The 13,654-nt window shown below is 52.7% G+C and overlaps 1 protein-coding gene across 1 annotated transcript in view; it reads left to right on the top strand.

Moving 5' to 3' along the window:
• Window positions 1–13,654, top strand: part of CNTNAP2 (contactin associated protein 2) — a 973,876-nt gene that overhangs the window by 876,840 nt on the left and 83,382 nt on the right. The window contains exon 17 of the mRNA XM_075557443.1: window positions 7,979–8,197. Coding sequence (XP_075413558.1) covers window positions 7,979–8,197 — 219 coding nt within the window. The remainder of the gene's footprint in view (window positions 1–7,978; window positions 8,198–13,654) is intronic.

Genomic DNA, 13,654 nt, shown 5'->3' on the forward strand with positions numbered 1-13,654 from the left:
GCCCGGTCACCTGAAACCACCCCGCCCACACCCCAGTCCTCAACAACAGTGCATGTCCTCCCCTGAGTTGTCCTCGTTGACCCTCCAGCCAGAGCTTGGTCAGTCTGGACCCTGCCATCCCTGAGGCCCCAGGCATCCAGAGGGCTGGCTGCCCTCACAGTGCTCCCTCATTCCTTCGTCCCACCCCCGCCCCCCATTCAATCCTGAGTCGCTCCTGGGACTCTGCATGTATGTTCCCAGGTGGGACAGTCAGCCCAGCTCCCACAGGAACCGTCCTGCCCATGGCAGAAGCACAGGGTGATGACCTCGGATGTCTGTGTGGTCAGTTGTTGTGGACTGTGACTTGTGTGTGGAGCCGTCTTTCAAGGCCCCTCTGTGTGGCCTCAAGGTGCCCCAGCTTCTGGCAAATAGTCAAGGGCTTAAGCACCAGCCCCACCGGGACTTCTTCCGCCTCCATATCACTTGGGGGAGGCTCCGTTCTTTTTCTGCTTTTCAATCATATTGGTCCATTAATATTCAAGGCGGTTTTCTCAGAAGGTGACGTGCTGCAAGGAGAAATTTCTAAACTCAGAATGGCTCCGCTCGCCGAGGCTGTGTGGTCCATCTGATCTCCCCTCGGTTCCTTTTTCTCCGCGGACGCCTTTGTTTGTGAAGGTTATATTTTTAAAACCATAATAAAAAGCTTGAAGGCCAAGATAGAGGGCGGAAAATATTTCTCATACTCAAGAGGTTATCGAGATAACCGAGATTTCAGAATGAGTTCGCATCATTAATGCCGAAGCTCCAGGCGTTTCCTTGAAGAATTTCCAAAAGACTTCAAATAAGGTTTGCTTGCCAGTGTTGACTCTCAGATGTGTTTTCTGGTGTGAATTTGCATATTTGGCTCTGAAAATCTCTACATTTGAGAACCGGGACTATCCTACAGGGAGAATGGGTTGTTGTTTTTCTTTTCCCATATGGAAGCATCGGGACGGCTGAGCCTGTTAAATAGCATTTCTGGGGCTATAAGAGAGCCTCGACTGCCCCCCTGGGATGACTGGTGGGCTGGGACTGACCACCCTTTGCTCATCAGTCTTGGGCTGTGACCAGGAAACAAGAGGCCTACACTCAGTCCCTACAGACTCGTACTGCCCCGCACTCCTGTGCCCCCGCTGGGCGGAAGTGAGGTTGTGATGGGCTTCTCTCCCCTGAAATTTTCCTGTCTTAAAGTTGTTGAGTGCAATCTCCTGTTCTGAAGCAAGGTGGCAGCTCCTGATGTGAAATGTTTCCCTTTGTGGCAAAGAAGCCATTTTTGGGCCTTGCCCGCTTTCTCGGTGGAAATGTGGCCATGCCTCCTGAGTCTTCAGGTGAGAGTCGAGGGCCACTTACCCGGAATCACATGCCAGCAGTGAAGCTGACTCCAAAGTGCCATCCCGGACATGTGGGAGCCAACTTTCTGGGAGAGGGACTGAGCAGAGGCATTGGCAACATGGCCTTTGCAGTTCCTCACCTAGACCAAGACACGGGACGACAGCCTTGTCCCTGTCCCCAGGAGCAGCGTAGAACAGAAAGGGGGGAAACCCTGGGTCAGGTCTCCCTTGAGGGGACCACGGTTTCTCAGACATGAGGCGTATGGTGCAATGTTTCTTTCCCACAGAGATGACTAATGTGTCGTGGCTCTAGACCTAGAAAATGTGAGGGTTGGTGAGAAAGTATCACACATTCATAGAAACGTGGATTAAACAATTCCAGCAAAGTGCTAAGCTGTTGGTCGTCAGCACACCCTCCATCCAGCTCTCTCCCTGCCCTTCCCTGAGGACGCCTGTGTGCTCCCAGGTGTACCCCATCAGCACAGCTGTCTGTGCGCTCCCAGGTGTACCCCATCAGCACAGCTGTTGGGGAGTCACATCATGTTCCTGTGAAAGAGTCTTTGCCTTCAGGGAACAAAGGGAAGTCTAAAGGGGAAGGATGGGGGCCGTAGGGTAGGACTGCAGGGGTGTGTTCCCAACAGCCTTACCCAGGACGCGCCTCCAAGCAGGAGCGGTGGGCAGCTGTGATGGAAAGAAACCCCAGAGGGCAGCTTTCCTGGCCTGTTTCTCACCCAGTTTCCTTAAAGCTCCTTCCCAATAAGCACCATGATGATCCTGAGTCCTTCACGGAAACCTATCAAAGATGATCCCTTTAGAAACCCAAAAAGCCAGCCCCCAAAGCCTTCTGAGCCGATCTCGCAGCCTCAACTCTAGCTCACCCAGCAACCCCTTGGAGGCCACTGTTTCTATTGGGCCTTTTTTTTTAGTCATAAGCCCCCTAGGGAAACAGACAGGTGCATTCCTGAAAGAACCTGTCTGCAGCCTCTAGGACCCCGCGGTGGCAGAGACTTGTGCAAACACACTTTGTTTGGAATGAACCAGTGCTGGCCTGGAGCAGGAACCGCCCTGAGGGCCTGCACAGCAGCAATGTTGGACTGGGCCCCAGTAGCAGTGCTTCTGACTGGCCCATCACTGTGACATGCGGGTGGCACTGTGGCTCCCTTGCTTCAGTCTTTGTATTTTACCTGTCCCGCCCCCGCCGGGCCTCCGCTTCCTTCTATCGCTTGCACGGTTTGGTGTCGACTCTGGTGCGAGGATGCAAGACTCCGTCCTACAGACCTCGGGGCCTTGTCAGGAGAGGCCAGTCGCTGGAGGAGGCCATCCTGTTTGGGAAAGCGGAGGGGCAGCAAGGAGACAAAGGCCCTGGAGGAGCTGACGGACACGGTGGCTGCCACGATGGGCTCAGGCACAGGAACACGTGTGAGGAGGCACCCGACTGGGGCATGTTTGGTTCTGTTGGGCACAGGGTCCAGTGGGTCAGAGCCGACTCAATGGTACCCTACCACCACACACTCTGAGGCAGGCGTGGGTCCAGTTGTAGGGATCAGACAGTGGACACAACAGGGCGGGGCCAGCGGCAGCAGCCCCCTGTGTCCTGCTGCACCCAGGGAGGAAGCCAAGCTCCAAATGAGCTTCACCAGAGCCCAGGAGGACCGGGGGATGCAGGGGGACAGCTGACGCGCCGAGGCAGCCAGCTGCAAATGGGAAGAGAGGAGCGTTCGGTGACTGGTGGGGAGAAGTGCTGTGAAGGGGGGCCCGAACGACGGCATGTCCCTGTGGAATGACCACAGAGAATGAAGCGGTGATGCCTGGAGAGAGGGGACCTAGGCAGGGGCCGCCTCTGCCTCATCCTCCCTCCCTCATCTCTCCGGCCTGTACAATGACCGGCGTCCAGCCAGTCTGCCTCATCACGTGGCTCTTTTGTTTCCGGTGGACACCACTCCTCCCTTTGGGAAAAAAAAGAAAAGACATGTTAAGGCTCCCCACTGCTGACACTGAAATATGCAGGCGCTTCAGAACATCCGTGGAAGATTCTTATTGTCGTTTCATCCCATTTCCCATCAACTCTTTGCAAGCCCTTCTCTTCTGCTCTGCCAGCTCCCAGCTTAGTTGCGTAGCTCGAACGAGCTCTCAAACAAAGAGCCCTTTGCAAACTCCCAGCCTTGAGCGTCATCTCACAGCTGAGAACACAAATCCCCGCTGGGCCTCCTCAGCAGGCCCACAATGGGCCCTCCCCCTGTCCTCTCCTGTCGCCTCTTCTCCATGTAGGGGGCACAAACCAGCTGATGCTTCGGATGCAGTGTATAAGCATGGCCTCACCAGCTGAGAGAACTCAGAGTCACAGCACCTGGTACGTCGGGTCAGCGGGTAAATGGACCACGGAGCACAAGGAGCCAGGAGTGATTTGTGGAAGGAAGTCCTGTGTTAAAAGAGTGGATGGTGCCACCTGCTGGGGTGATCCTTGAAAGGGGGAAAGATTAGATAGATGGATAGATGATAGATAGATAGATAGATAGATAGATAGATAGATAGATAGATAGATAGATAGATAGATAGATAGATAGATAGAGTTGGATGTTTGGATGGATAGATAGATGATAGGTGGATAGATAGTTGGATAGACGGATGGATGGATGGGTGGATGGACAGACAGATAGCTATATGGATAGATGGGTGGATAGATGGATAGATGAGAGATAGATAGATAGATAGATAGATAGATAGATAGATAGATAGATAGATAGATAGATATAGATAGTTGGATGTTTGGATAGATAGATGATAGGTGGATAGGTAGATAGTTGGATGGATGGATGGATGGATGGATGGATGGATGGATGGATGGATGGATGGATGGATGGATAGAGGAATAGAGACAGATGAAGGGAGAGAGTGAGTCATGTGCTGTCCAAGGTCCTGTCTGTGGTTCTGTTCAAGGGTATGGTCCTCCTGGTCCTGGCCAGGTTCCCGTCCCTGTTCCTGCCTGCTTCCGTCCCGGTCCTCACCCACTTCAGCAGCCAGGTGTGATGGCCGACTCCCTTGCTTCGGGTGGCCAGCCCTGTTCAGCGGTGGTCTGCACGGCGCTCATAGATCCAGTGCTGAGATGCTGCCCTCTGCACGGCTCGTTCCTCCCCGAGCTGACCCAATGACAAGAGCACCCCTCAGCCCGGCTGCCCTTCTGGTTATTGTTTCTCTCTGCGTCTCTTGGGAATTCCGCTGTTGGATGTGGGCATTTGAAAGGACCTCAGAGACTGCCTGGTTTGGTAGTTTTCTAACACATTCCAAGCACAGATGCAATCCTCACACCTGAAACCAGGAAGCACAGGTCCAAAAAGGTGCAAAGGCAAAGCTCAGGACTCCAGGTCCCCACGCTAATCCCAGCACCGAGGGGGCCTCACACGGGAACCTTCAGAGATAGGCTCCAGGACAAAGCCAGGCTGAGCAAGGACGCATCTGTCCCAGCACCCTCTGTTCTCGTGCCTGATGCCAAAGAGAAGCACCTGGCACACTGGCCTCACAAGTGACACGGTGAAAACCTGAGTGGAAGGAAGGGCTGCTGCTCTCCCAAGTGTGACCTCTCTCGGTGAGTCCGTGGCCAGGCTCCTGCTGAAAGGAGAGCCTTCCCTGCCCCATGGGTAGCTGCAGGTTGTGAGATCCAGTGCTTCGTAGCACCACAAAGGATCACATTCCTTGGTCAAGTTAAAAAAAAAAAGTCTCCGCCATCGAGTCAACAGGATAGAACTGCCCCCGTGGGTGTCCGACACTGAACTCTTCGCAGGAGTGGAAAGCCCCCGTCTCTCTCCTGCGGAGCAGCTGGCAGCTTTGAAGAGCTTGTGGGGCAAATCTGAGGAGAGTAGTGACTGCCGTGCCACGGGAGGTGCGCTGTGGCGGGGTTAACAAAAGAGCCGCAGTGCGTGGCTTTAAAGGACAGGCACTTAGAAGCAAGGGGTCCGGGGGTTAATGGGCGACGCCAACACCAGTCTCCAAGAGTCTGACACCAGAAGAACTAGTTGGTGCCCAACCCTCACCAGCTCTGCTCTGTAAAGGATCCCACTACAAGGCCCTGGATCGAGTGAAAGGAAAATGTGGACCAAAACTCAAAATCAGAAGAGGTCAGGTCTACTGGTTGGCTAGAGACCAGTGGGTCCCCCGAAGACTCTGTCCTTACCTTTCAGATCTGGCCCTGAAATCCTCCCCGTGGAATAATCAACCATTCAAAAGCAAAGGGACAGCACTTACCTGAGGGGGCAGTTCAGAGGATTGGAAAAGGAGGAGGGAATAAAGCAGGAAACGCGAGGAGGAAGTGATGCTCCTTTGAGGGCCTTGCAGGGACCAGCTGAAACAAAATGTGCCTGAGTTCTGGGCCTGACTCCACACTTGCCCTCGTGCAGATGTCGCTGACGGTATGGATACCATTGAAAAGTGTAGTTAGGAAATCAGACGGTGCCTGGCTCCTAGAAAGAGCAGCATCTTCTTAAAACAAGAAGCCATCTATATGAGATGTCAGCTAAGTCCACACAGAAGAAGCACACCAGCCTGTGTGATCCAAGGATTGTAAATAATAAAATCAAGACTGGAGGAGAGAACGGTATTAGAGCTTACATTCTGGACACCAGTTTGGAGAAGGCTATGGATGACAGTGAAAGTCCAAAATCTATTTATTTTTTAGGGTCCCGGGTCGATTAGGCCACCAGTGATTACCCTCTGACCGTTGACCAGCGATGGGAACAGCCTTGCTAGCAGAATGCACTGGAAAGTGGACGAATGCAGATGTGGTGAACACCTTATCATGTGTTCTCCCTTCTCAGATGTGTTCTAGTTTTTATTGTTTTCTGATTCCTTTCCACTGTGGTTTTCCTTTGTTATACTTTGTTATTGTTGTTGAGGGTTTTGTTTGTATATTTTCCTTTCTATAAAATCCAGGTTAGGCAAATATATAGCAACAGTAATCAATATCTTCTTAGGGCTATTGCAGTGGGGGTTGGGAGGAGATGCGGAGCTGCTAATAACAAGCACAAGAAAGATGAAAGTGAACTCTTCTTAGTAGGTTGAACCATTAAATTGTATGGCATGTGAATCGTATGTCAGTAAAACAAGTTCGAATTTGTTTAATGCACCGGAATGGTGGACTGTGCGACTGATGAGCTGCTCTTTTCCGTGGGTGATCTCTGTCCAGTTCAGAGCAGCTACTGTTCAAGCACGGCCAGCCACATCCTGTGGTTCTGGAGCTGCAGCCGGCGCTCACGGCTCTCGCCGTTCCTGGCACCTACCGCGATCCTTGGCAATGCCAGGCTTGAAGATGCCTCTCTGTCCATGCTTGCATGGCAACGGTCCCCCACCCCCGCCCCGTGTCTGTGCATCTCCCTGTACTGCTCTTCTTGCAGCTCTGTAGGGATCAGGGTCCCCGGGACCTACCCTGTCCTGGCACGACCTCACGAACCCAACAAAGACACTCTGTTTCACAGCAGGGACATAGGTACAGGCATAAGGGTAAGACGTCAACCAAATTTTGAGGGGACACACAGTTACCCCAGTCCCAAAGAAGGGCGGAGGCTGGGGTCTGTGACACTTGATGCAGAAAGGGTGTTCTATGAGAACAGGATCCCCAGGGTGCTTCTAGGGACCCCCGAACTTCCACCAGGGTGGGTGCAGGCTCATGAAGTGAAGTTCTGGGAGTTCCCCTCCGAGTAGGAGCCTTGTGTCAGCACTTGAGGGCCATCAAGCAGGACCCTTGTAGGTCAGGGTCTCGGGGGCAGCCTGCCCGTGGGGTTCCCATGAAGCTGTCTGGGTGAGCTGGAAGTCAAGGGCGAGTCTATGCCCTGAGCTACTGAAGAGTCACACGGTGGCAGGGCAGGGAGGCGGAGGAGCTGGGTGGCGGGGGGGGGGGGATGTCCAATGAGAACCCAGGCACTGAGATTGGCCACACCGGACTCTGGTTCTGCCCACCTCTCAGTGCCCAGGCCCCAGCGCAGGGTCCTTGTGGAAACATGCTGTCAGGGTCTGAAGAAGCCAAAGGCCTCCATGACCTGAGACCAGGACTGCATGTCCCAGCTGCCACTCCCAACACTCTGGAAGGGTCTGCCCCGTTAGCAAGTCCCGGGCAGGGCAGGAGGGCAACGTGCACAGAACTCAGCATTATAAAAAGACCAGCTGACTGGTTGACGAGGCTGCTGGACCTCAGGACTTGAGTCACCTCTCATCACCTTTAGGTCCAGGGCCCCGTTTTCAGTGAGACTGTCAATGGGTCCACTAGGGGCACAGTAACACTAGAGGGGGCGGCACACCTTCGGATATCGCCCTCCCAGGGGCAGCCTAGCCGAGAGAGCACCTGGGGCTTAGGAAAGGAGGAGGGTGCACACGGGACAGTCAGGGAGGCTGTGGGATCCGTGGAGTTCTAGTCAGTGAACCCAAACAGCATGCGCGATCTGTACTGTCAACTGTCAGCCGACGGGGTGCTCTGAGAGCCTGGCCCCGTCCCCTGGTGAGGTGACCGTGGTGACAGTAGTGGGTGTATGTGAGAGGGGGCTCTGGAGGAGGGTCCTGCGGGTCCCTGCCCTCCCAGGTGGTACTGGGTCCTGAGTTCTGCCTGAGGGAAACCTGCTCATACCCCGTCCCCCCCTCTGCCACAGCTGCCACGGATGTGTCCTTCTCCTTCGATGTGGGCAACGGGCCGGTGGAGATTGTGGTGCGGGCGCCATCCCCCCTCAACGATGACCAGTGGCACCGCGTCACCGCCGAGAGGAACGTCAAGCAAGCCAGCCTGCAGGTGGACCGGCTGCCCCCGCAGGTGCGCAAAGCTCCAACCGAGGGCCACAAGCGCCTGGAGCTCTACAGCCAGCTCTACGTGGGTGAGTGGAGCCAGCCGGTGGGATGTGCAGCCAGGGGAGACCAGGGGGGGGAAGGACCAGCAAGGGGGGACAGCAGGGGCTAGGGAGAGTCCTGAGGACAGCAGGCCTGGCCCACCCCCAGTCCCGGAGCCCACTCCTCATCCAGAGAGCCAGCGCTCTGGCTTTAAAGAACTGTGAGTGCGGGGGCGGGGATCAGTGCCGCCCGCCCATCTGGGAGTGCACACCTGAACAAACAGGCTGGGGAACTGACCTCCTTTTGAACTGAGCACACACCTTCATTTGTTACTTTGACGAAATTAATGCTCCTATTCAACAGCAAACACCCCACCTGCAGCCTCAGGGGAGCGAGCGAGCTCCTTACCAACTTGCTGCAGAATCTTTTTCCCCAAACTTGCTGGGCTGTGCTGCCCAGGGAGACTCTCTCCCAGCCGCACACAGCCTGAGGTCCAGCGGCCGTCAGCACCGGGCTCAGAGAGTCCAGCCTCCCTGCAGCCTGGGAGCAGGTGGCAGGGACAAGGGCTGGCTGAGCCTGGTGCAGGCCCCGGACTTTCCAGCTGCTTCCAGTCTGTCTCACAGGGAGGTAAGGAGTAATGATTGGGAGAGGAATGAACATGGGAAACTTTGGGGGGAAAGCCGTTGCTTAAAGAAGCCGATAAACCGCATCATCCATAGCCCATGGCCATAGGGCCGGTCAGACTCAGGGCCCCACGTGCAGCAAGTGCCCTGCTCTGGAGGGATTCTTAGGGATGATCAATGAGCCTGCAGGCTCTGGGGAGGGTCAAACCGGCCACCTTCAGACTGCGCTGCCAGGCCCTTACCTGGCAGGCTTTCTGTGTGACGTGTGTGCCCACTCCGTGACATCGAAGGGCCAGAGAGAGCAAAGCACAAGGGGCAGGATCCTCTGCAGCTTCTTCCAGACTAAGCTCACTCTCCCCATCAGGTGGGGAGGGACCCCACTCCCAGCATCCCTGGGACAGCAGCGCCCCCCCCCACACCCGACCTGGCCTGGACACGTGCATTCTGGTCTCACTGCCCACCTGCCTGCTGTTGGCTCCGTGCCCCTCACTCGAGGGGGGACCCGCCATCTGCCTCTCCTGCCCTCTGAACTGCAGTCATCAAGACCGATGAGTGCTTGCCACCCCCTCCTCGAGGTCAGAGTTCCAAGGACCCCGGCTCTCACAGGCTTCTCCGACTGCTCCCGCCAGAGCCAACTGGGCAGCAGACTCAGCCCCTCCCAGCCTCTGTCCAGGAGGGAATCTCTGAAGACTGTACCCACGGGTGCTGAGCTGTGTCTCCCAGCCTTGTTTTGGAGGGATGCCAATGCTAGCTCACAGGGACCCCATGAGTGATGGAGGGGTCTGTCCCAGGGGGTGTCCTGGGAGGTAACTTTGTCAGATCTTTCTCGGAGCAGCTGGAGCCCAACCTGCACCCTCCTTCTGGCACCAACTCCTCCCACCTCCGCACCCGCAGGCCAATACTGTGTGTATCTTCACTTCCAGGCTCCTACAAACACACTCCTGTCTGGTTGTGACAGAAAGCACTAGCACACAACTCACCATGGGCTTATTAAGCTTGCCCTTATTTCTCCAGTTTTCTTAATTCCTCTCAGATTCATTTCCCTCTGTTCAAGAGCAATTTTTTCCAGGAGGGACGTTGTTGACAAGCCCTCTGGGGGCCCACACACCCACAAACGCCTTTGTGGCCCCCATGTCTCAGGGGATGTGCTCGGAGCATCGGGAACAGAGCCCGGCCGGCACAGGCAGGTGGGAGTTTCGCTGGGCACCACCCGCCAGGCGGCTCACGTTCGAGCTTCGGAGCAACCGCAATGCCCTGCGACCCGACTCCGCTCTTCGTAGACCAAGACTGCGGCAGTGTGCCGACTGACTCCTTGTTTCGCTGAAGAGCTGTGACAGTTGTGTTACTCGTTATGGATGGGCACAGCGTTTCCATAATTAAGCTTTAATTGCGATGCTTGAGTCAGATTTCACATGAAGAAATGATTTACAAATTAAGTGCAGGTCTCACCTTGTATAATTACCGCGGGTCTGACTAGTGTGCACAAAGCCTTTGCGTGGCGGGGCTCGTTCCAGTGGCAGCGTGTTGGTTTTCTAATTAGCGAAGGTGATGCCGCGATTTTGCAGGAAGACCCACGATTTAAACTTGTGCCATCTGTCACCCAGGAAGACTTCTGCAGAGACCTGCGTGGAATCTCAAATGATGGCTGCCGGCCCTCCTGTGGTAACGTCTTCTGCTAATGACCATCCTCCGGACAACGAATGGTTTTTCTTCACATCGGTGTCTGCGGCTCACTGATCCATTCAATAAACTGCGGGTCACGCAGCTGTGTGCACGTACAGTCAGAGCGAGAGCGGGCACGCCAGGCGTCTCCCGTGTGCATGAAGGGAAGAGAGAGCCCCAGCTTGGCTTGAGGGATGCAACCCACACAGGCCAGAGCGCGGGCCGGTGCTGTGGGCAGTTAGGAGGAGGGGGCTTGGGGGAGGCAGGAGTCGAAACAGAAAAGAGTGAAGAGGTTTCTGGAGAAAAGGATACGGAGTCACAGCTTGGGGCCCTGGGCCACTTGTCCAAAAGGTAGGAGGTTCCAGGCCACCAAGAGGGTACTGGGAAGAAAGAGCTGGTGATGTTTCTGAAATGTCAGCCACTGGAAAGTGCCTGGGCTTGTCATGACCCGGAGTCACCTGACCAGAGACGGTCTTTTTAGTTTCTGAAATATGGGAAGGGTGGGGAGGGGGCAGATAAGCAGAGAGGGGGTGAGAGTAAGTCAGAGCTGGAGTGCCCGGAGCCCCCCAGTTCAGCTTCCAGGGCATGTGGTTAACAGGGCACTGAGAGAGGTGAAGGGTTTGCTGGAAGCCACACAGGTGACCAACACAGTCAAAGGTCCTGGTCGGGAGAGCAGCGCACACCCAAAGGCCGGGAGGGGGCGGAACTGAGGACACACGGACCAGAGAGCCTCCAAGACAGACAGACAGAAAATGCCTCCCCCTTATCTCCTTGTGTGGTGAATGAATGAACCATTCATTTCCAGGATGAATCAGTCATTCAACCTGCGCACTTTAATCTAAAGTTTGCCTTTGTGGTCTGATTTAAACACGGTCTAGTCTGGGTTTACTTTCTCTGCATAAACTCTCTGGTTTCTGGTATATTAACACTTACTCAATGAATTGTAAAAAGCCTCTTCTTCAAACTCTCAATCACAGATGAGGGTCCATGAAGCGTAACCACCTCCAGATAGATCAAAGATTCAACTGTTAATAGAATTAAGACACAAATATGCTAGGAGTGAGTATTATTTATTTGGGATGGGGAGACGTCTGTCTAGGCATAGTTTCAAAGGCAGAAATCATATAAACGAAACAGCTGTCTGTGACAATATAAGTCGCCTTGACGTTTACATGAAAAAAGGGAACAGAATTCACAAGTAAGGGGCACAAGCTAAAAGCTGGAGCTTTCATGATCAAGAGTGAACTCCCAAAATATGGTGATAAATCAGCCAGAAACACACCCTCCACTCCTCCTCCTCAACAAAAAGATATGAAAGCCTGTTTAAAAGTAGGAATGGAGAAAACACGACATTTACTTAGCTCACAATATTTAAAGCATTCAAATTAAGACAGTGACCGTGTGTATCGCCTGCCTGTTGAATCGACATGCGCACTTGCCCAGTATAGAGATAATGTTCATCAGTAGTTATTAACTAGAGAGGCTCACTGACATCCGGGGGATGAAAGAGAAATTGGCAACTTCTCTGAGCAGGAAACACCTTTCAGATGCTTCATCCTACAGGGTCTCTCTGAGCCGGCGTCAGCTCAGTGGCAGAGGGTTTGGTTGGGGGTTGGGAGCCTTAAAATGCCTTTGTACTTCCAACAATTAATTCTAACCTGGGCACACATGCGTGCAAAGGTTTTAACATGGGTGCTGTCTAAATCTCGCACAGAAATCTGTCATCTCACAATGGTGGAGACCGAGTCTGTACCAGGATGTCGGCCATGTCTGTCAGCCAGTTTGGGTCAGCCAGGTTGATCCCCGCTGAGGTGCTGAAGGAAGATCAGTCCAAGGCCTCTCTCAGCCTCTGGTGAGAGCCAACCATCACTCCAATGTCGGTCGTGACAAGGCCACCTGCCTGGTGTGTTTCTGAGTCTCTTCTACCAATCCCATTAGTTCAGGGATCACTCAGCTCCAGTGTGACCTCGTGTTAGCTGTTAACATCTGCAAAGACCCTATTTCCTAACAAGGTCATCTTGATAAGTTCTGAGAGTTGACCTTCAGCATACCTTTCAGGGACATGTGACTCAGTCCATAACAGGCATTTGCTACAGTATCCTATAAAATGGAAATCAGATCAAGTTGACAAGTCCAATGGCAGTGGAGAGGCAAGATTCGTGGAGTCCATGCAGACACTAAGTGAGATGCTCTCATCTACATTTCTTGCTCAGGAAATACTTCATGAATGTTAAGTGCAAAACGCTGGTCTCAAAACAATGTGTACACTGAGAGTTCAACCCCTCTGTATTTTACACCTATGTGTATTCATAGTAGAATATGGTGGAAGCAGAAAAGGCTATTCAGTCTCTAAAGTCAAAGTAGTTATCTCAAAAATGCTACTAGGCCTTCTCTTTTCATTTTCTTTTTAGTGTATTTTTTTAACTCACATTTGTAATCAGGGGCAAGGAGAGAAATATACCTAAAAGCAAAATGATCTAGTTTTTCACCTATCTTGATTGGATAAAAACATCTTAATTGACTAGTGGTGGGAATTAAAACAGCTAGGCATTTGTTGAACACTAGGTTCACAGACATTTCTTTTATACTTGTCTCTACGGACACGTCTCAAATTGACACGTGAACAAAACCACACATTTTTTTCTTTGTAAAACAACTTATTTGATTTTAAAAGAATATAATTATACACTATCCACTTATAAAGGAAACCATGTGATACTAAATATTGGTAGCAAATGTATACTATTGGACATTATACATGTTTGAGATACTGCACTAGATGCATCATAAGGACCACTTGGGTCAGTCGGTCTGACCAGCTCCACTGCACTATCTTCACACTTGATGTTTGCCTTCTAAGGATGTATCGACGACATCTGTATTTATTTCTAAAGTAATAACTTTCATGAATGAAACAGATTTACAGCGATTGATACTCCATTTACGTGCGCTTCAAATTGGCATGTATCCATGAGACATAGGTATACCACACAGAGAATGTGGCCATCAGAAGCCTTAGAAGAGAATGAATTTGGCTATGTGTTTGTCTCATCGAATGAGTAAAAGTACGCATAAACGGTAGGAGGTAAATATAAATGGTTTCTGTGATTTTCTAAATGTGTCCCGTAAACCTAGAGTTAATAATGGCCCAGCCAAAAGCTTGTTGGATGGGAACAGAAGCTGAAGTTACTGAAGTGAAAGAAGCCAAACTGAAGTCCC

Source organism: Tenrec ecaudatus, chromosome 9 (genome assembly GCF_050624435.1).
Source record: "Tenrec ecaudatus isolate mTenEca1 chromosome 9, mTenEca1.hap1, whole genome shotgun sequence".
Classification (NCBI taxonomy): Eukaryota; Metazoa; Chordata; class Mammalia; order Afrosoricida; family Tenrecidae; genus Tenrec; species Tenrec ecaudatus.